Source organism: Arachis ipaensis, chromosome B09 (assembly GCF_000816755.2).
Source record: "Arachis ipaensis cultivar K30076 chromosome B09, Araip1.1, whole genome shotgun sequence".
In the NCBI taxonomy this organism is placed as follows: domain Eukaryota; kingdom Viridiplantae; phylum Streptophyta; class Magnoliopsida; order Fabales; family Fabaceae; genus Arachis; species Arachis ipaensis.
The window spans coordinates 97,935,872-97,958,520 of NC_029793.2; the positions used below are offsets into that span (position 1 = coordinate 97,935,872).

Here is a 22,649-nt window from a genome sequence, read left to right on the forward strand (position 1 = left end):
ATAGTTAAGTTGACAACATTTCATCAAGGAGGAACATTAAAACTTTAAAGGCTACCCTAAATAATTTTTTTTATGAGAATAATGGGAATTTTTAACTAAACCTGCATAACATGTATGAATGATATATGATGCTTGAGTTAGAGAACACACAGCCTGTGAGTCTTGAGCTTAATTGTATGGTTGCACTCAAACCATAATTTCATTTCTGTGTGTTTCGCTTCTTTTTATTCTGATGTTCTTTACTTTGCTTTAATCTATATGTCCAATTATAGAATATAGATACATGCCAAAAGAATGATTGAGGCCATCATTTGATTTTAGCTCACTTACCCCAAAATAACCTACCTTTCACATCACCCTTCTTAGCCCCCTTGAGCCTTTAAAATCCCTTTTATTCTATTTTAGCCACACTACTAGCCTTAAGCAGAAAAACAAAATAAAATCACAAGTTGAATCCTTGGTTAGCTTAAGATAGAAAAATTATGAATAGATTAAAATGTGGGAAACGTATTGAGAACATGGATGATAGAAACAAAAGGTAGAAAAGTTAAAAGAAATAAAATAAAAATTTGGGAAGCATGCTCATGAAAAATCAAAGTGACTCAATTACCATGTGCAATAAAAAAAAGAGTTATTTTTCAATATTTAATAAAAGGGAACACAAAAGAATTCCCCAATGCAAAATAAAAGCAATGCACATGGGATAAAAATAAAATTAAAACATGAGCATGTAACAAGAAGTGGGATAATATGGGAAAATTGGTAAAGAAGCTTGTTCTACTAAACATGTATGTTAGGTGAGATCTTAGTCTAATTAAGGATTCACTTATTAGCTCACTTAGCCTTATACATATATCTTTACCTCTACCTTGGCCCATTACAACCTTAATTAAAGACCTCATGACTTTTGGTATGACTGTACTCTAAAATTGTTGATTGGTTAGATGAAGAACAAAGTTATAGAAAGTAAGAATAAAAAGAAAAGTAGAGTGAATAAACCCAATAAACACTGAGTGACTAGAGGGTAAACACAAAATCCAGTAAGGGTTCAATAGCTCATCAACATATATCTGTGCTTAATTTACTAATTGTTTTGCAAGTTTGTACAATATTTTTATTTCCCATCTCATTTGCTAAAATGCTTTATTATTTAAGGGTTGGCTATATATATACATATGACTCCTTGAGAATGTGAATTAATTTGACTACATGTAAGCTTTATATATGAGTGGATAAATTGGAATTGCATGACTCATTTAGGTAGATGCATTTAGAATAGGTCGCATTGCATAACATTCTACCACTTTAATCTTACCTTATTCTTTACCTTGGATTTAGCATGAGGACATGCTATTGTTTAAGTGTGGGGAGGTTGATAAACCCATATTTTATGATATATTTTGTGCTTAATTTGAGTGATTTATTCAATCCTTCACCCACTTATTCATATTATTGCATGGTTTTACTTTCCCTTCCTTATTATGTGATGTATGTGAAAAACATGTTTCCTATGCTTTAATATTAATTATTTTAATTACCTTTATTTCCATTCGATGCCGTGATTTGTGTGTTGAGTAGTTTCAGATCTTCTAAGGTAGGAATGACTTAAAGGATGGAAAGGAAACATACAAAAATGGAAGGAAAGCACCAAACGGAGCTTCTGAAGAAACTAGCATCCACGCGATCGCATGGACGAAGCGATCGCGTGCCAAGCGCGAATCAGCAGCGACGCGGCCGCATGACTGACGCGACCGCGTGGCAAGAAAAGCTCCGAATGACGCAACCGTGTGACCCACGCGGACGCGTGACAGAGGCCACGCACCAAAAATTGCAGAAAACGCTCATAGTGAATTCTGAAGCTCTTTTTGGCCCAAATCCAAGTCCAGAAGGCATAGACCAGAGGTTATAAAGCGGGAGAACGCATCCATTCAGGGGGAGCTTGCATTTTTTACTACTTTCCATGATTTAGATTTAGTTTGAGAGAGGTTCTCTCCTCTCTCTCTCTTAGGATTAGGATTAGGATTTAGGACTTCTCTTAGTTTTTAAGAGTGACTCTCGATCCAGGTTTAGTATTTACTTTAATTTGTGTTTCTATGCTACTTCTAAACCCCGATTACAACCTTTATAGCCAATAATAAGAACATACTTCCTTGCAGTTCCTTGAGAAGACGACCCGAGGTTTGAATACTCGGTTAACAATTTTTAAAGGGGTTTGTTACTTGTGACACCCAAAACATTTGTACGAAGGGATTTCTGTCGGTTTAGAAACTATATCTACAACGCGACTGTTTTTATGAACTTCTTTACTGGCAAAAATCCCGAGTTCACCGGCCCACAGTCAGTTTGGGCCAGGCCGTAACAGTGCCCCCGACGTGCCAGCAACGATCGTGGGGATCGTTGGTGGCGTGTCATCTCTTCTTTCGTGCGTTGTCACCAGGTCGCCGTCCGTGGGGAGACGTGCCTCTTACGCGCGTGTCCGTTCGTTGCAGGAACGACCACTTGTTGCCTTGTTCTTCGCACGGAGCATTAAATGCTCATAATAGGCTGGAAAATCCTGTGTGCAAAGACTATTTTGCCCCCAAGTCTTTCGCGCTTCCTGGGTGGCATGTTTTAAACAGTTTTTGCTTTGATCTTTCCCTTTACACTCTTGCTCCTACTATCTCCCTATTATCTCCATCTTCTTCACCCAGAAAATCTCAGAGCTTCGTTCTAGCATCCTCGTGCATCTTTCCTTCTTCCTTCTCAGTTTTCGCAACCGATTCAGGTAATCTTTGATCCTTTCTCTTTTTTACTTCATTGTCGTACGTTTGCTGCTTGCATTTGCCCCATGTTCTTGCTATTTTTGTTTGATCTTTGTTGCTAGATGGCTTTCTAGTGCCAAGTAGATGCGTTAGGAGAGGGATACCATTCCAGGGTAAACTTTTAGTTAGCTTGCATGATAGATAGCTTTAGCCACGCTTGATCTTAACGGTTGAATAGGATGGACATAATTTTTGGGTTTTTCCTGGACTCCCGACCTCATAGACTAATGGAGTGGTACCTCCACTGTAGGTATGCCTCGCGTCATTTCCCGGGCTTCTCCTTCCGCCGCGAACTACGACCCCTACGCTTGGGTGACCTCCGATGTGAAGGACTCGCCGAATCAGATAGACCTGGAGGAGTTGACGGAATTTCGGCAAGCCGAGTATCTGTGCGGAGGGACAGACGAGGAGGCCAATTATGACGTCTTCGTTCCTACCCCCCATGAGCGGTTGTATGAGATTAATTTTCACTCCCCCCGGGTTGCCGACTGGATTTGATTTTACAAAGCCATGTTCACCCAGGTGGGCGTTCGCATACCATTTTCCGACTTCCAGATGTCGCTTCTTAATCGGATATCCGTGTCGTCATCGCAGCTTCATCTGAACAGCTGGGCTTCTATCCGCTGTTTCGAGATGGTTTGTGAATATCTCAAGCTGACGGTGTCGGTGGATGTCTTTCTCTTCTTCTTCAACCTTACTAACCCTTCCAAGCAGGGGAAAGCGAAGAAAGGGTTCCTGTCCTTCCGATCTGCCCAAGGTCGGAGGATATTTGGCCTGTTTGAGGACTCCTATCATGGGTTCAAGGACAAATATTTCAAGGTTCGTCCCGTCAAAGGTCGCCATCCCTTTTGGTTGTCGCTAGAGGGGGAACGCCTCATCCCGACGTATTGGAGCTTCGGGGCGGGGTCTAACACCTTCATTAAGGTGACCTACAAGGGGATGTCCCCTGTAAATAAGAGAATTGCCGACGTGTTGTTTGCGGTTTTTGGAAAGAACCATGTGAACCCCCACCTCCTTATGGGTGAACAGGAGGCCGCCAGGAGTTATATTTGTGAGCTGTTTTGTGTTGTACTTGTGTATTGTTTATCATTTAATTTACTCTTGCCATCTTCACGACTGACGTATTTGTTTTTCTGTTGTAGTGGAGATGCCTGCTTCAGTAACCCGGCTCGAAGGTTTAGTCAAGACCTTCTTGGAGGATAGCGACGAGGAGAAGGCTGACGAGGAGAAGGCTACCGAGGAGAAGGAGGATCAAGCTGTGCCTTCGCCTCGGGACACCGAGATGTCCGACAAGAATTCCACCGGGATGCAGGCTTCTCCTATTCTCGAGGAGACGGCTGGCATCGGACAGTCGTCTTCTACCCATCGGGAGCAGGATGATCTGAAGCTTGTCCCTATTCCCAAGAGGCAGAGGGCATCCTCCAGTCCGGAAGGAACTCTCACCGTGATGGAGAGGAACTTCGACGCTGGGGCCTTTATTGATAGTCAGTTGATTCCCGGTACGGAGGATCACTTTCTTGGTACCGAGCTCACGGGACAGGCGAGGTGGAGGTACCGCACACATCTCCGCGGGACGGTGATAGCTCGGAAGGCCGAGTTCGAGTTGTCGGGCATGCAGGCGTTGCGAAGAAAGCTCGATACTGCTGCCCAGGCCAACAACAATTTCAAGGCCCAAGTCGAGAAGCTTCAGGAACAGCTGTCCGCGGTGGAGAAGGGGCGCAAGGATGCCGAGGAGAAAGCCGCGTTCTTTGAGGAAAAATGAAGGTCTCCGACGCCACCGTATCCCGTTTGACCGAGCGGGAGATGACTCTGGAGAGCCAGCTTAGCGCCGCGCAAGGTCGGGTGGTCGCTATGGAGAAGGAGCACGACCAGGCCGTTTTGTCGACCAAAGCTGTCCAAGCCGAATTCGAAGATCTCAAGAGGAAGCACAAGGCGACCAAGGAGCAAGGGAAGAACACGATCTTCATAACTGAGGAGGCTCTCAAGGCTCAGGTGAAGACTGTGGCTCCCGACTTCGACACATCAGCGATTGGGGTTTTCAAGACGATCAAGGATGGCAAGATCATCGACTTGCCGAAGAAATGAGTTCTTGCGCCTTTTGTTTTTTGCCTGGATTTTGTGATTTTGTTGTGAACACTTGTTAAAACTTTTTATATCTTAAGGGTTGCTTGGTCGACTGGCATTTATCACCTTTATCTTGCTTCGTTTAGTCGCATTTTGTTTTGTTACCGTTTTTCTGGTGTGGACTTATTGCTTGTGTCCGTTTTGCCGTTTATGTTGGTAACATGGTCGAGACCATTTTGGTCTTATTGTCGCGGCCGTTTGTTATGGCTATGACTCGATTGGCTCCCGGGGTGATCAGTCTCGGATTTCCGTTTGAAGAACGCGATTGTGTGGGGGTACACATTGGGGAATAGTAGATGGGAGAATTCAGATAAGTAAACATTAATCGTCAGTTAAACAAGTTCATGAACACGGTAAGCATTTGACAAAAGTAAATCACTGGAAATTAACATTTGATGAAAGTAAACATTTATCTAGCTCGTCAGGTCGCTTGGACGGTGTGCCCAAGCTATGAATAGAACCTCCTCAGGTTACCTGCATTCCATGTTCTCAGGATTTCTTTGTCATCGAGTCTTTCCAGCTTGTAGGCGCCTTTGCCAAGCACTTCTTTGATTCTGTAGGGGCCTTTCCAGTTTGCTGCTAGCTTTCCTTCTTCTGGGGTCGGTAGCCCAACAACGTTGCATCGCAGGACGAGGTCTCTCTCCTCAAATTCCCTTTTGAGGACCTTGGTATTGTATCGTAGGGCTATTCTTTGTTTTAGTGCTACCTCTGCCAAATGGGCCATCTCTCTGACCTCGTCTACCAGGTCTTTGTCCACCGCTTCTTCTACCCCACGAGAAGTAGCTGCGGGCTCAGCTCGCCGATCTCCACGGGTATCACCGCCTCGACCCCGTACGTTAGGCGAAAGGGGGTTTCCCCTGTGGAGCTTTGCTCGGTTGTTCGGTAGGACCAGAGAATCGAGGTGAGCTCGTCGGCCCATGCGCCTTTTTTGCTTTCTAAACACTTCTTGAGACCTAGTAAGACGATCTTATTTGCGGACTCCACTTGTCTGTTTGTCTGGGGATGCTCAATCGAGGAGAACTTTTGTTTTATCCCCAAGCCGGTGAGAAACTCCGCAAACTTCTTGTCTCTGAATTACGTCCCATTATCCGAGATGACGATCTCTGGGATGCCGAAACGGGTTATCACCTGCCTCCACATGAACTTCCTACAATTGGATGAGGAGATGCTGGCCAGCGGCTCAGCCTCTATCCATTTGGTGTAGTAGTCGATGGCAACTATGAGGTACTTGACCTGCCCCGGGCCAACTGGGAAGGGTCCCAAAAAGGTCGACTCCCCATTGTGCAAAAGGTCGAGTAGACGTCAGTACGCTCAACTCGGAAGCTGGCGCTCTGTGGAAGTTGGCGTTTTGTTGACACTTCGCGCATTTTTTTACGAATCCCTTGGAGTCATTCATCATTGTCGGCCAGTAGTATCCAGCTTGGATGAGCTTCCTTGCTAGGGCTTTGCCCCTGATATGATGGCCGCAGCACCCCTCGTGGACTTCTCTGAGTACGTAGTCCGTCTGATCGGGGTGTAGGCACTTCAGCAAGGGTTGGCTGAGTCCCTTTTTGAATAGCTGGTCCTATATGACCGTGTATTTGGCGGCCTCCCTTCTTACTGCTTTGGCTTCCTTCTCGTCCTCAGGGAGTTTTCCGTTTTCCAAGAAGTTAGTGATGGGGTCCATCCAAGAAGGGCTTATTTTGGTCAGGTGGAGGGCAACTGCCGGCTCTTTCGTGATGCCTTGAATGAGGGAGCGGTTGCCGGTTCCAGGTTTTGTGCTTGCCAGCTTGGATAGGAGGTCTGCCCGTGTGTTCCTTTCCCTTGGGACGTGTTGGACCGTGACCTCCACAAATTGTTTGCTCAGTTCCTTGACCCTTTCTAAGTATTTCTGCAGCAGCGAGTCTCTGGCTTGGTAGCTTCCATTTACCTGCGCGGTGACGACCTGCGAGTCGCTGCACACTTCCAGTCTCGTTGCCCCGACTTCCCGAGCTAGAACCAGGCCTCCCAGGAGGGCTTCGTATTCTGCTTGGTTGTTCAATACGGGGAACTCAAACTTAACTGATTTTTCGTAGATGACTCTGGCCGGGCTTTCTAAGATGATCCCGGCGCCCCCATACGTCTGGTAGGAGGCTCCGTCTACATGGAGCTTCCACCGTGTGTCTGCGACTTCGGTTGGGTTCCCGATTACTTCCACCAGGAAGTCTGCCATTGCTTGCGCCTTGATCGCATGTCAGGGTTCGTAGCTTAGGTCATATTGGGACAATTCGATGGCCCAGGTCATCATCCTTCCCGCCAGATCAGGTTTTTAGAGCACCTGACGAATCCCCTGATCCATTCTCACGACCACCTGGTGACTCTAGAAGTACTGTCGCAGTCGGCGGGAGGAGACCAGGAGTGCCAGTGCCAGCTTCTCCAGCTTGCTGTATCTAATTTCTGCCCCTTACAGTGCTCTACTCAAAAAGTAGATTGGTTGCTGGGCCTTCCCTTCTTCCCGTACCAACACCGCTGCAAGCGCCCCCTCTGTTATGGCTAGGTACAGATAGAGTGGTTCTCCGGCTTTCGGCTTCTCGAGCACCAGGGGTGCTGCTAGAATCTCTTTGAAGTGGTTGAAAGCTTCTTCGCACGCAGGGGTCCACTCAAATTCTATTCCCTTCTTCATCAGACCGAAAAAGGGCAGGGCCCTCGCTGCCGATGCACCGAGGAAATGGGACAATGCGGTGAGCCTTTCCGTCAGCCGCTGAACGTCTTTGATGCAGCCCGGGCTCCTCATCTGGAGTATTGCTCGGCACTTTTCAGGGTCGGCCTCCACTCTCCTCTGGGTTATCATGAATCCCAGGAACTTTCCGGCCTCCATGGCGAAGGCGCACTTAAGCGGGTTGAGCCTCATGCCGTGTTGTCGGAGGGATGCGAACACGTCCTCTAGGTCGCTTATGAGATCGTCAGGCCGGGTGGTCTTTGCGAGGATATCATCCACGTAGACTTCCACCGTCTTGCCGATGAGGTCGCTGAATATTTTGTTCATTAGCCTATGGTACGTTGCCCCCGCATTCTTCAGGCCAAAGGGCATCACCCTGTAGTAGTAGGTCCCCCCCGGCGTTATGAACGCCATTTTATCCTCGTCTGGCCGGTGCATCGGTATCTGATTGTAGCGTCGATGTTGGGGAGGGGGTAGCAGTCCTTAGGGCATGCTTTATTGAGATCGGAGTAGTCCACACACATCCTCCATTTCCCATTGTGCTTTTTTACCAGCTTCCATGTTTGATAGCCAGGTCGAATAGTCCAGCTCCAGGATGAACCCCGCTTCGAGGAGGCTGGCCGTCTGTCTGGCCACTTCCTCTGCCCTTTCCTGAGACATTTTTCTCCTCCTTTGAGCCACTGGTTTGGCTTCTGGTCTGATGGCTAGGTGGTGTGACATGAGACCGGAGTCTATACCCGGCATGTCGGTAGGTGTCCAGGCAAACAAATTACCGTTGGCTCTGATCATTTCCATCAGAGGTTCTTTCAACTCGTGGGGGAGGTTCCTATTCACGAACATGAATTTTTCCTCCGAGTTTCCGACCCTAAACTTTTCCAGGTCCCCTTCGGGTTTGGGTCTGGGTTTGTCGTCGACTCTGGCATCCAGGTCGGCGAGGAATACTCCCGATGCCTCTTTAGACTTCTTTCTTAATGAGAGACTGGCGTTGTCGCAAGCGACTGCCGTTTCCAGGTCTCCCCTCACAGACCCTACTGACCCTTCTTCAGTTATGAACTTCATTACCAACATCCTTGTGCTGATGACTCCTCCTAGGTCGTTGATTGTCTTTCTCCCCAGGATGATGTTGTAAGCGGTGGAGTCTCGTAAGATCACGAACTCGGCCATTATCGTTCTTCTCCCTTGGCCTTGTCCCAATGAGGTTGGTAGGGTGATTATGCCATCTGACTTGATAAAATGGTCGCCGAGCCCCACAACGCAGTGCTGGTGAGTCTGTAGGTCGGCGTCCCTTAGGCCTAAGGCAACGAACACATTACAGAACATGATGTTCGAGTCTGCCCCTGTATCTACAAGGATTCGTTTGACGAGACTGGTTCCTACTCTAGCCGTTATGACCATGGGAGGGCTTTCTCCGACTTTGTGAAACCACTAATCTTCCGGGCCGAACGAAATGGGTGGGAGCTTTCTCGTGCCTCGCGCAAAGGACGAGGAGACTGCCAGGACTTTGGCGTCTTTCCTTTGTGCCCACCTTGACCTAGGTGCCGCGTTCCTAGCTGTTACCACATTCACTATGGTGAGGCCCTGGTCGTCTTCCGCTGGTTCTTGGCATCGCTTGGCTGCCCGAGTCCTATCCTCGCCGTCCTGGTCGCGGTTCCGTTGTCTCGGCTCTCTAATGAGGTGGGAGAATTCAGCTAGCTTCCCATCCCTGATCGCTTGTTCCAATGCGTCCTTCAGGTCGAAGCAATCCTGTGTTTTGTGCCCGTAGCCTTTGTGGTAGTCACAGTAAAGGCTTCGATTTCCCCCTGTTCATTCCTTCAGTGGTCGGGATTTTGACAAGATCCCCTTTTCGGCGATTTGTTAATAAACTTCTATGATTGGTGCGGTGAGGGGAGTGTAATTGGTGAACTTCCCGACCCGAGGAAACGGTCTGGGTGCCTTGCTCGGACCGCCGTCCCTGGCGTGTTCCTTTTGACCTTCTCTGCTCTCGCGGTGCTGGTCTTGGTTGTAGGAGGGCTACCGTTTGTTGGCGGCCACGACTTGGCTCACTTATTCGTCGTTGATGTACTCCTTGGCTACACATTGGATCTCCTGCATGGTCCACACCGGCTTCGTGGTGAGGTACTTTCTGAAGTCCTCGTTCAAGAGTCCGTTTGTCAGGCACAAGCTTGCAACTGAGTCTGTTAGCCCGCCAATTTCCAGGCACTCGTCGTTGAATCTGTCTAAGTATTTTCTGGTCGGCTCGTCGGGTCGCTGAGTCACCCCAAACAGGTTGATTGGGTGCTTCGCTTTTGCGATCCTGGTTGTGAATTGGGCTAAGAAGGCATGGCTGATGTCCGCAAAACCAGTCACTGAGCCCTGCGGGAGGTTATTGTACCACCGTATTGCAGGTCCCGCCAGGGTAACCGGGAAAGCGCGGCACCTTACCTCGTCTCCCACTCCCTCCATGTTCATCCTGGCCTCAAAGGCCGTGAGGTGTTCCAGCGGGTCTTGCGTCCCGTCGTACCTCATGTCCGTTGGCTTGTCAAAATGTTTTGGCAGCCGGACCTCGAGTATGGAACGATGAAATGGGGTCGCTCCCATTATCACGGGTCCCCGCGTTCTCGTCGTTCTTCCTTCATCGTCGTCCTGACGAGCGTCTTCGTGTTCGCGATCTACAGTACGCTGCCTCTCATGCCTGGCATAGATGATGGGGTCGTGGCGTCTTCTCGCGTGTCCTCTCTCTCCCGCGCTCTCAAATTCAGCCTGGGGACTGGTCGTGCTCCCTGTCTGCTAGCCAGCGTTCCATGTCTTGCATCCTATGGCGTAGTTCTTGTATTATTCTGGCGTGCTTGTCGCCAGTTCCCCCGAAGGGGCGTCTCTCGTGAGATTGTGTTGTGTGTCTTGGAAGGGATCTTGTGCGCTGTCGCGAAGCAGTCGCGGCGTGCTCCTCTCCGGGCTCGGCCTCGCAGCCTGTTCCACCTTGGACCAGTACGAAGTCCATGGACGAGTCCCCACAGACGGCGCCAATGTTCGGTATGTCGGGTACCGGACGGTTCGGGTAGGTATCCTGATTAGTGGGGGGTCTCGTCTGGTCGTAGGCCACCGGGCTGGTGTAGGCGGGATCCCAAGCACTTCACGTGGAAAGGGGGGTGTGATGAGAGAACTTTGCATGGTCTAGAAATTTGCGGATAAATCCTCGTTGCAAGTATAGTTTCTAAACCTTCAAAAGTCCTTTCATACAAACGTTTTGGGTGTCACAAGTAACAAACCCCTTTAAAAATTGTTAACCGAGTATTCAAACCTCGGGTCGTCTTCTCAAGGAACTGCAAGTAAGTATGTTCTTATTATTGGCTATAAAGGTTGTAATCGGGGTTTAGAAGGTGAGAGCAAGTGATTTGCATGACAAGTAGAGTAAATGGCAATTAAGATAAATAAATACTGTCAAGCAAACTTCTGGCAAGGTAAAAGGAATTGGAAGTCCAACTTAGTTATCTCTCCCAACAATAATGAAAGTTGAATCTAAATTCCACTTAGTTAACCTTTACTAAAGTAAAGGAAAGTCAAGGGACTAATTAGTTGACCTTCGAATCCTATTTATTTCCTAAGAAAAAGTTGGGATTATTGAAGTTCAGTTCAATTAGCAAGATAACGATTATCAATTATGTTGAGTTTGATAACTGTTGAGTTACTGATTTCTTAACCAAGACCAAAAAGAGAAAAAGTAAATTGTTGGAATAGAATATCTTCAGATTGGAAACAATGGAAACACAAATTAAAGAGAAATCAATCAATAACTGAAATACCTCAAATAATCATTAATTCAAATCATAACATGGGAAGTATTCATAACTCAAGTTGGCAACATTTATAAGTATGAATAAAAGCATTAAAGTAAATATTAAACCTGGATCGAGAGTCACTCTTACAAACTAAGAGAAGTCCTAAATCCTAATCCTAATCCTAAGAGAGAGAGGAGAGAACCTCTCTCAAACTAAATCTAAGTCATGGAAAGTGAAAATTGGCGAGCTCTCTCTGAATGGATGCATTCCCCCACTTTATAGCCTCCAATATGTGCTTTCTGGGCCGAAAACTGGGTCAGAAACAGCCCAGAAATCGCCCCCTGCATATTCTAGTACGTTCAGGTCGCGGACAAGTGACGCGGAGGCGTTGTCCATGCGGCCGCGCGGATTGAAGTTCGCAGATGCGACGCGTCCGCGTGGATCACGCATTCGCGTCACCTAGCGTCAGGGCAACTATAGCATATTATATATCAAATCGAAGCCCCGGACGTTAGCTTTCCAACGCAACTGAAACCGCGTCAGTAAACTTGTAAGAAGACAGCTCATGAAAGCAGGGAACATAGAATCAAGCATTGAACCCTCACTGGTAGTGTATATCACTCTAATCTCTCAAGTGTATAGGGTTATTCACTCTATTCTTCTCTAGTCATGCTTTCTAAACCTTGTTCTTCATCTAACCAATCAACAATGTTTAATATACCAATGCAAACATCATGAGGTCTTCTCTATATACTTTTAAATTCATGCCTAGCTACCCATAATTCTCACTTTTGTATAATTCCCATACTCATGTACCAAATTTTTTTCTTTAATTTTTTTTATCACATGTGCATTGATCTTTTATTAAACTTAATATTGGGGTAATTTTGTCCCCTTATTTACTTATTTATTGATTATTTTTGGATTTTTCTCTTTTTTTCTCTTTTTTTTTCTTTTTTTTTGTAGAGAAACAAACATAACTTATCAATGCACATGGATTTTCTATTATTTTTCTATTTTGGTTTTTCATGAGTAGGTTCCCAAATTCTTGATATTCAAATAAATTAGAAACATTATACTTTTCCTTTATTAACCCATGTTTCCACAGTTTTCCCACACTTAATTAACACACTATCTTAAGCTAACCAAAGATTTAATTGGGATAATTGATTTGTTTTCTGCTTAAGGCTAGTGATGTGGTAAGATATAGAACAAATGAGGATTTTAAGGCTCAAAGTGGCTGACAAGGGTGATTTAAAGGGTAGGCTTATTTGGGATAAGTGAGCTAAAATCAAATAATGGCCTCAATCATATGCAAGCATGTAAATACACTAAATATTGGACATATAGACTGAAACAAAGCAAAGATCACAATTATAGAGAAGTAAACACACAAGAATAAAATATTTATGGTTAAATAATGTAACCATGTAAATAAGCTCAAAATCTCACAGGTTGTGTGTTCTTTGGCTCAAAAACCATGTTCCAATTACAACTTCAAACAAGTTTTAACATAAAAAATTTTAATTTAAATTAGTGAAATTTTTCAAAAATAGGGTCTTTAGAAGAAATTTATTATTTTTCAACCAAGTAGTATTCAAATGCAAACAATTAACTACACATGCAATCTATTATGTAATGCAACAATGAACTAATGAAGAAAATAAGACATTGGTGTTGAGAAGAGAATAACTAACCCATGGAGATCGGTATCGACCTCCCCATACTTAAAGATTGCACCGTCCTCGGTGCATGCTGAGATTTATAGGTGGACGGGTTGTTTCAACTGTTGCTTTTCTCTAAGGATTGTGCAGATGGACTTGTCTGTCTCCCCATGTAAAACGTCTTTCGCTTCCCTTCCGGGTGGCCATCCTGAAAGAAAAAGGGAAGAAGAGTAACCCAGAAATAGAGATAAGAAAATAAAAGAAGTATGGGTGGGTTAATGCCAAATGATAAGGGTCTCATTTACATGGAAGCTTCAACATGTACGTGAGAAAACAATAGAAGCCATGGCATACCAATGGTGCAAGATTTGAAACATAGGGGAGGAGAGTGTGGGAAATGAAAGACAGTATAAGCTCATGTCAATGCAAAAAAGAATACAAATATCATAAAAGAATAGCATTGATTTAAATAATATTACCCAACAGTGTAAACAAGTCACTAAGCACCAAATAATACCAGAAAAGTTGCAACAGTTAAATAAGAAAATCAACACCAAAGGAAAAATAATAAATGTAGAATAGAAAAAATATGCACAAAATTAAAATGCAATGAATGAAATATGCAAATAAAATAAGTAAAATAAAATAAAAGATAAGAAGAATGGGAAGGGAAAGAAGGGAAGAAGAGGTAAGTAAGAAAGAGGGAGGAAAAATTAGGATTGGGGGAGAAAAGATAAGATATTTGGCAAATTAGGATAAGCTGTGCGGCGCAAGCGACGCGGTAGCGTGAGGCATGCGGTCGCAAGCACGCTTAAACTGATTGACGCGGTCGCGTCGGTCATGCAGTCGCGTGACCCGTTTTATGCTACTGGCGCAAGGGCAGCCTCGCTCTCGCACAACTCTCTGTTCAAAAATCATTAATTGCCAAATATTGAGTGACGCGATCGCATGGGGCATGCGATCGCGTGCGTGGGCTTTCAGAAGGATATGACACGGCCGCGTGGGGCACGCGGTCGCGTGAGATGGATTGCGCATCCAGCGCCAGTCCAGCACCACCCTAGCACAACTTTCGGCTGTGCATCATTATTACGTCGAAATCTTGGTCACGCGGCCGCGTGGGGCACGCGGTCGCGTGGGAGGTCATTATTCCCATACGACGCGGTCACGTCGGCGACGCGGTCGCGTGGGACGATTTGTGCCATTAGCACGCCTCCAGCCCTGCTCCTGCGTAATTCTCTGTTCATATTCTTTTCTTCCCTCTCCTTGCGACGCGGACGCGTCGCTGATGCGGTCGCGTCGCGTGGCGTTTTTTTTTAATGAATGTAGAATGCAGTATGCAGAATGCAATGCTTAATATGAATGCTATGCATGATTCCAGGTTCAATAAAATGAAATAAAATTCAAAAACAAACAAAACTAAATAAAATTAAAATTGCAAAAGGAACGACCATACCATGGTGGGTTGTCTCCCACCTAGCACTTTTAGTTAAAGTCCTTAAGTTGGACATTGGAAGGGCTTCCTGTTATGGTGGCTTGTGTTTAAATTCATCCAGAAATCTCCACCAGTGCTTGGAATGCCAATAGCCTCTGGGGTCCCAAACTAGGCATGTAAAGCTTCTGAGCAGCTTCAAACAGATTTTTAGGCTCCCGGGATGACGAATGTCAGAATAGATTCCAGGATCCCAAGCCTTGTTTTTAAATCTGACTCCGTCTTGATCTATATGTTTCCATCCGGGCGGTTTAAAAAGTAGAATCTCACCATGGTGACCAAACGTTCTCCGTGATCCATGCAATGAAGCATGATACCAATCCGTGTACTTCGAGGTGAAGTGTGGAACCTTATTGAACCTTGTGCACCAACTTTGAGTACGAGCCATTTCCCTCTTACTCTTAAAGCCGCAAAGAGCTCTAAGCTGGCCATCTGTTTCAAGCAAACCATATTCAAGTGAATAAGCAAAGTTAAAGGTTAAGGATTGTACCCACTTGAAGCTTGTATTAGGTGGCAATGGCCTTGGGGTAGGTGTTTCCGGTGGTTCTGTAAGTTCCATTCCCTTGTGCTCTTCTGTAAATTCTTCCACTTCCTTGAAGGGTTCTACAATTGTATCTATGTCCTGGTCAAAGTCTTCTATGTCTTCCTCATCACTTGAGTCATAGATTGGAGGTTGAGAAAAATCTACCTCCGCATCGTCTTCATATTCACTTGGGGAAGATTCTTCGATCTCAAAGAAATCACTTGTGGATGCAAGTTCATTACTAAGAGAATTTGACTTGTGACTATCATCATCAAGGGAATTTGTGTCCTGGATCATTCCGTCTGATTCTTCATGAACAACTTGCCTTGGGGATTGTACAATATCCTCCTTAGCATCAACTGTAGCGTCCTTGACGGAGTTCCCCTCAGTTTTGGATTCCCATGGAGGTTCAGCATCTCCTAGATCTTCAACCAACTCTTCTTCCTGAACAATGACAGCTTCTTCTATTTGTTCTAGTACGAATTCATTCTCTGTCTTGTCCACTGGAGTTTCTGGTATCTCCTTTATGTTACGCTCTTCGTTAGACTGTTCACATGGGGCTGTGGCTAATCCTTGTGTATTTGAGCACCTAGAAACCCATTGAATTACTACTTGCTCCAGTTGTCGAATGGTTGTTTGAAATTTATTTACTGTTTCCTTTAGGCAAACCTCTGCTTCTCAACATGGAAAGGGTTCATAAGTCAAGTTGGCAACATTTATAAGTACGAATAAAAGCATTAAAGTAAATATTAAACCTGGATCGAGAGTCACTCTTACAAACTAAGAGAAGTCCTAAATCCTAATCCTAATCCTAAGAGAGAGAGGAGAGAACCTCTCTCAAACTAAATCTATGTCATGGAAAGTGAAAATTGGCGAGCTCTCTCTGAATGGATGCATTCCCCCACTTTATAGCCTCCAATCTGTGCTTTCTGGGCCAAAAACTGGGTCAGAAACAGCTCAGAAATTGCCCCCTGCGTATTCTGGTACGTTTAGGTCGCGGACAAGTGACGCGGAGGCGTCGTCCACGCGGCCGCGCGGATTGAAGTTCGCAGATGCGACGCGTCCGCGTGGATCACGTATTCGCGTCGCCTAGCGTCAAGGCAACTATGGCATATTATATATCAAATCGAAGCCCCGGACATTAGCTTTCCAACACAATTGGAACCGCGTCATTTGGACCTCTATAGCTAAAGTTATAGCCGTTTGAGTGCAAAGAGGTCAGGCTGGACAGCTTAGCAGGTTCTCCAACTTCTTGTATTCCTTCCACTTTTGCATGCTTCCTTTCCATCCTCTGAGCCATTCCTGCCCTGTAATCTCTGAAAACACTTAACACACATATCAAGGCATCTAACAAACATCATGAGGTCTTTTTCAAGGTTGTAATGGGGCTAAGGTAAGGGTAAAGGTATATATATGGCTAAGTGAGCTTTATAAATTGAATCTTTAATTAACCTAAGCTCTCAATTGAGTGACAAGTTTCTAATCCCAACACTTTTGCATTTCATTTTTAGGTCTTTTAGGATTTTCAGTTGCATTCTCTTGTTTTGCATACATATACACAATAAGCTTAGTCAAATAATGAAAATTTTCAAGGATTTTATCTATAGGGCACCCCAATTGATTGAAAAAATAAATAAAAAATAAAAAAATTTTAGAACTTTCTTGAGCTACATATTGTGGATCATGTTTTGAGCTAAGAACACAAGCATGTGAGACTTGAGCCTAATTGTGTGGTTACATCTTATAACCACTTATTTTTATTCTTGTGTGCATTATTCTCTCCCTATGATTGTAATCTTTGATTTGTTTGATTCTTTATGTGCATTATTTTGTGTATGAATTCACTTATATGATTGAGGCCATCAATTCAAATAGCTTACTTACCCAAATACCTACCTTTTATCTTCCATTGTTAGCCAATTTTGAGCCTATGCTTAACCCATGTGTTCTTAATTTTAGCACATTACAAGCCTAAAGCGAAAAATAATAAATGTCTCTTGTTTGGATCTTTGATTAGCTTAGGCTAGTGACAGTGTTTATCATTTGATTTTGGGAGAGTTGGGAACATTGGGTAGAGATAAAGGGGTGTTTTTGTGTTATTGTTGAAAAGCTTGGGAATTGGGTACATACTCATGTATTAATCATGTGTAAACCATATGCATTAATGTTCTTGTATATATTTTAGTTTGGAAAAAGAAAAAAATGAGAAAAACAAAAAGAAAAAAAAATATATATATATATAAAGAAAAAAATATAGAAAAAGAAACAAAAAGAAAAGCAATAAAGAGGGGACAAAATGCCCCAAAATTCAAAGTTCAATAAAAATCAATGCATATATGTGGCAACCAAAAATAGAATGCATGAGTTTGTGAAAAAGTGAAGAATGGGTAGTTTGGTTAGCTTTGAATTGTATAGGTGTTATATAGGTTAGGTGGGAAACTTAGGTTAATCAAAGATTCAAATTCTAGTCCACTTGACCATATGCATCCTTACCTTGACCCTAACCCCATTACAACCTATGGGAAAGACCTCGTGATATTTGTATGCATGCATGAAATAATTGTTGATTGTTAGATGAAAAACAAATCTTGGAAAGCATGATTAGGGGAGAATTGAGTGAATCAACCCCATACACTTGAGTGCCTAGAGCGGATACACATCCGGTGAGGGTTCGAGTGCTAAATTACATGTTTCCACCCATGATTATCTTTTCTTGCAAGTTTGTAAAATCTTTCAATGATTCAATTCAATTGTGGGTTTGCTTTGGTTGCTATTGCTTTAGCCCTTGTACTTGTATATGTATTCTTGGAAATTGATTTATTTTGACCAAGTAGATGCATTCATGTAGATAGATTGCATATAGATAGGTTGCATATAGTTAGTTTACATTGAATAAATGTTGATACCATTTGCTTCTTTCTTGATTTTAGCATGAGGACATGCTTAGTTTAAGTGTGGAGAGGTTTGATAAACCCCAATTTTGTGGTTTATCTTATGCTTATTTTGGGGGATTTTATCACCTTTTTCCCACATTTATGCAATGAAATAGCATGGTTTTGTAATTCTCTCTTAATTTGTGCTTAAGTGTAAAAACGTGCTTTTTGGGCCCTTAAATTGGTGATTTTAATTTACTTTAATTCCATTCGTTACCTTGATGTGTTTGTTGAGTGATTCCAGGTTTATAAGGCAAGTATCGGATGGAAGAAGTGAAGAGAAAAGCATGCAAAGTGAAGAATTCATGAAGAAATGAGCAATCTGGAGAACTGAGGGCCACGTGCACGCGTACGCGTGCATTGGAGATTTTTGAAGCCACGCGCACGCGTCAAGCACGCGTACGCGTGAGTAGGGATTTTGCCATCGATGCGCACACGTCAAGCACGCGTACGCGTGACGCTCAGCACATGACCAACTTAAACTGAAATCGCTGGGGGCAATTTCTGAGCTGCCCAGGCCCAAATCCAGCTCATTTCTGAGGTTATTTAATGCAGAATTGAAGATTGAGCAAAGGGGGAGCACTTAGTTAGTCATGATGAGCCTTTAGTTAGTTTTCTAGAGAGAGAAGTTCCCTCTTCTCTAGAATTAGGTTAGGGTTAGGTTAATTTCTCTTAGATCTAGGTCCAATTTCATGTTTTCATCTTGTTTCCTTTATGATTTCTTGTTTCTACTACTTCATTCTTCTTAGTTCTCTTGTTAATTTTATTTTTATGTCTCTTTTATGTTCATGAATGCTCATGTTGGATTTAGTTTACATTTATTGAGATTTGATGTTTGATGTTTCCTTTATTGATGATTTGAGTTGTGAATTTACTTTTCTTGCAATTGGTAGTTATTAGATTTTATTCTCCTTTGCAATTTATTATGCTTTCCTTTTATGCCTTCCAAGTGTTTGATAAAATGCTTGGTTGGATGTTAGAGTAGATTTTGAGCATTCTTGGCTTGGAAAGAGTAATTAGGCAATCTTGAGTTATAAAAACCCAACCTATGTTGGTGATCTAGAGTTGTTAGCTAGTTTGATTTTCGTTGACTCTAATCTCTTGCTAATTTAATTGGTGAGTTGATTAGGACGTTTGAATTGAGATTAGCTAGTCTTGTTTGACTTTTTCTCATGGAAGATAACTTACACCTTCTTCCAACATTAGAGATGACGAAATAAGATAAATTCTTGTTAATTATTGTTATTAGTGACTAGGATGGAAAGCCTATGATCTCAATCCTTGCCACGAGTGTCTCTCTTTATTAATTGATTTCTTTAAATTGCTTACTTGATTTACTTTTCTTGCTATCTACTTTCTTGTCCATTTATTTTCTTGCCCTTTATCAACCAAACCCCTTGTTCCTTCATAGCCAATAATTGACCACTTCATTGCAATTCCTTGTGAGACGATCCGGAGTTTAAATACTTCGGTTAATTCTTACTTGCGTTCATCATTGGTGTACGTCAAGAAACTGATATCGGTTCACATGGGGAAAGAATGAAAGTTATAATCTTGGAAGTTGTTTCAGGCGGGTATAAATTATATAAATATGCTTTCTATTGGGTTGTTTTGTTTTTGGTTTGATTTTTTAAGTTGATGTTTTTTGGTTGCTTCCATTAAATTAAGGAAAAAGAAGGTACGGTGTAACGTTATTGGAAGATCGTGTGAGGTATTTGATTTGTCTATGTTAAGGAAATATCAAAGACCACGAGTGGTGGTGCTAGAGGCTTTCAAAATTAAAGTCCTTGGAGGTTATTTGAAGTAGTGTTTATTATTCATTGAAGATTTGTATAATATTGTTAATGTTAATCAGTTAGAGTTAAAATCTGTGATTCTTAGTTTATGTAGTCAAAAATTAATTAAAATTTTCCTTGTCAGATTACATGGGCCTACAAAATGTGATTAATATATCTACAATTCTTATAAACCCTGATATGTACAAAAATGTGGAGTTTCTTAGCAGGTTCGTGGCTTTTTTTATTCTGATGTGGTCATTGTTCTTTGTTTTGTAGGTTGATGTTTTACCTGACATTCCATAACTCTTTTTTTTTTGCTTGGTATTTCATTAGATTTAATGTTGCATGCTATGAGTTTTCAACATTTATTCCCATTGTATCTGGTTATTTAATAGCCAGTGTTGGTGATGATTTCGTTGACTGGAGAGTTGTTCGATCTATTGATCAACTAAAGAAAAACTGTGAGGTTTGTCACTATCAATTACGTGGAATTTATAGTGTATTAAAGATACTACTTATTTTTTATTGTGAGAGTGCAAATTGCAATTTAAAGCAACAAGAACAAAAGGCTTATAGTTGTCCGTTTCATTTATATGTTTATTTTGCAGGATGGAATCTTCTATGTTATGGGAACAGTTACAGAGGTTGTTGATGATCCAAATTGGTGGTATTATTCATGTGTTTGTGGAAATGTTGTTGTTGCTGACGATAATACTTATCATTGTGATATTTGTGACTCATGTGTGGAACATGTGGTTTTAAAGTAATGTTTTCTCTCGTCCTATTTTCTTGTATTATGTGATGTGATGTTATTATATGATATAAGTAACTTTTAGTAGTTTACATTGTAAATTAGTTAAATTAGTTCATGTTAACTGGATAATTTATTTGTATTTTCTCTGTATTTATTTTTATAGGTATAGAATAATTGTCATTGTTGATGATGGAACATCATCTGCAGTATTCGCACTTGTTGATAATGCTGCAACAAAATTGTTTGGGAAAACTTGTGTCGAAGCTTTCTGCTTTCTTGCATATAGAGAAAGAATTACCCTCAGATTCTAATGTTGTCTCAATGGTATATTTTTTATGATTTCCTCAATTATTTGGTTGATATTTTCATGTGTTTGTTCATCACCTTATGTGAGATAAATCAATTTGTTTTGTAAGGTTAATCAATCTAGCAGTGTCCCCCTATTTCATCGAATTATTGGAGATAAGATAGTGTTCAAAGTTCAGATGTGCAATATTTTTAGACAACATTATTCTTATCAATTCAAAGTTGTTAATCTGTTTGGTGATATAGCTGGACCATCTTTGCCTGTTCAGTGTCTTTTCCTGTTCAAAGTTGATATTTTATGTTGTTATATACTTTCAATATTGTTAGTTCAATGCTAAATGGTGACACTGAAAATTAAATTTCAGGAATTTATCCATGGCCCAATCTTCAACCCAATACATCCAAGTTATTCAGCAGCTTCCTGTATTCAGAATTCAAGATGTCAAATTAGTTCTTCTAGTTTGATAAAAACTGAACCTATCGGGGAGATGCTTGGAGAGATTATCTCACTATGCTTTTCTCACCAAATTCCTGAAATTGTATAACATTTACGTTTTAAATATATTTTGGTTAGAATTATATTTTTTGTTTATATTATCACTTTGCTTACTGTATGGATGAAAATGTAGATATAATCTTATTTGGTAGTTGTTTATTATTGGAATCTTTGTCTTTTTGTTTTTGTTTGCTAGGAATCATTAAAAATTGTTGTTGGGACTATTTTGCATGTCTTTGAAAATCATGAATGGTGGTTAGCGACTTGTTTATGTGGTTCAGCTGTTTCAGTTGTGAATGGTGCAGCCTATTGTGTAATGTGCCAAATTGAATGTGTTGACACTATACCAAAGTATATTAGTAGATTGTTTAAAATTTATCCTGTGGATGTTCATTTTTATTGTGATGTGTTAATATTCTATGGAGACTAATCATATTTATTTGTTCTGAAGGTACTCATTGAAGGTAATGGTTTCTTATAGAACTAGAAATAATATCTTTGTCCTTAGAGATTCTTTAGTTGCACGAATTTTGATGAAAAAATGTGCTGCTCTATTGGAAGAAAACCCAATTTCAGGATAGGTTCATTTTCTTATGTTTTATTATTTCTTTGAATAATAAAATAAAAAATTAAATAGTATATATATACTTAAATACTTGGTTTTTTTGTATCTGTTCTAGAGTATTGTGACCCTGTTTATTGATGTTATTTTTTTGCAGACTTTGGATAAGAAGATTGTTCCATAGGATATTATTTCTCATTTGATTGAAAAAAAGTTTGCATTCATCATTGATCCCAGAGTTGTTGGATATGAGCTGAGTACAGGTGTTTATATTGTAAGAGTATTCACAGATGAAAGTTCTATTGTTAATCTTTTGGAAAGTGTTACTCTGGTAAATGATTAAAAGGTCCTTAGAGTTTTTTTATTAACCTCTAAATTTATATTAGTAATTTCTTTTTATTGTTGTATTAGTTACTAATCTATGTAATGTGATGTATTTAATCTGTTGGTGTAATTTTTAAATAAATATTCATGTTTAATGAAGTTATACGAGTTTATAAAATAGTTGAATTGCATTATAAATTGTAAGATAAGTATGTTTATTAGTTTAATGAAGTTATGTTTGCACATATTAAATCACAAAGGTTGTGTTTTGTTTTCTGTTGGAGAAGAGAGAGGTGCCTTAAGTTTTTGTTTCACTATTGTGTTCACTTTTTTACCTTGGACTCAAAAAATTTTTACATTCACTTTTTCACTTTGGACTCAATTTTTTTTTAAATAGCAGTTATGTCCTTTGATATTCATGTATTTATTATTTGTTTTATGGTATTTTTTCTCCAATAAATTT

The 22,649-nt window shown here is 41.7% G+C and overlaps 1 protein-coding gene and 1 long non-coding RNA gene across 2 annotated transcripts; both read left to right on the forward strand.

Annotated features, from left to right (window-relative positions):
- On the forward strand, positions 19,460-21,202 carry LOC110266369. Its single transcript, XM_021110886.1, has 6 exons — positions 19,460-19,971; positions 20,078-20,210; positions 20,353-20,507; positions 20,662-20,822; positions 20,915-21,091; positions 21,170-21,202. The coding sequence occupies exons 1-4, from the start codon at positions 19,892-19,894 to the stop codon at positions 20,807-20,809; spliced, it is 516 nt and encodes a 171-aa protein (XP_020966545.1). The 5' UTR covers positions 19,460-19,891; the 3' UTR covers positions 20,810-20,822; positions 20,915-21,091; positions 21,170-21,202.
- Positions 21,315-22,230, forward strand: LOC110266370. Its single transcript, XR_002353681.1, has 4 exons — positions 21,315-21,343; positions 21,497-21,651; positions 21,752-21,881; positions 22,020-22,230. It is a non-coding gene; the product is annotated as an uncharacterized LOC110266370 (long non-coding RNA).

Bases quoted from the DNA above. Each gene is read 5' to 3' on its own strand.
- LOC110266369 (XM_021110886.1), top strand. From the start codon at position 19,892: ATGGGCCTACAAAATGTGATTAATATATCTACAATTCTTATAAACCCT. The intron at 19,972-20,077 runs GTTCGTGGCTTT...GTATTTCATTAG, and splicing joins AATGTGGAGTTTCTTAGCAG to ATTTAATGTTGCATGCTATG. The intron at 20,508-20,661 runs GTAATGTTTTCT...TTATTTTTATAG, and splicing joins GTGGAACATGTGGTTTTAAA to GTATAGAATAATTGTCATTG.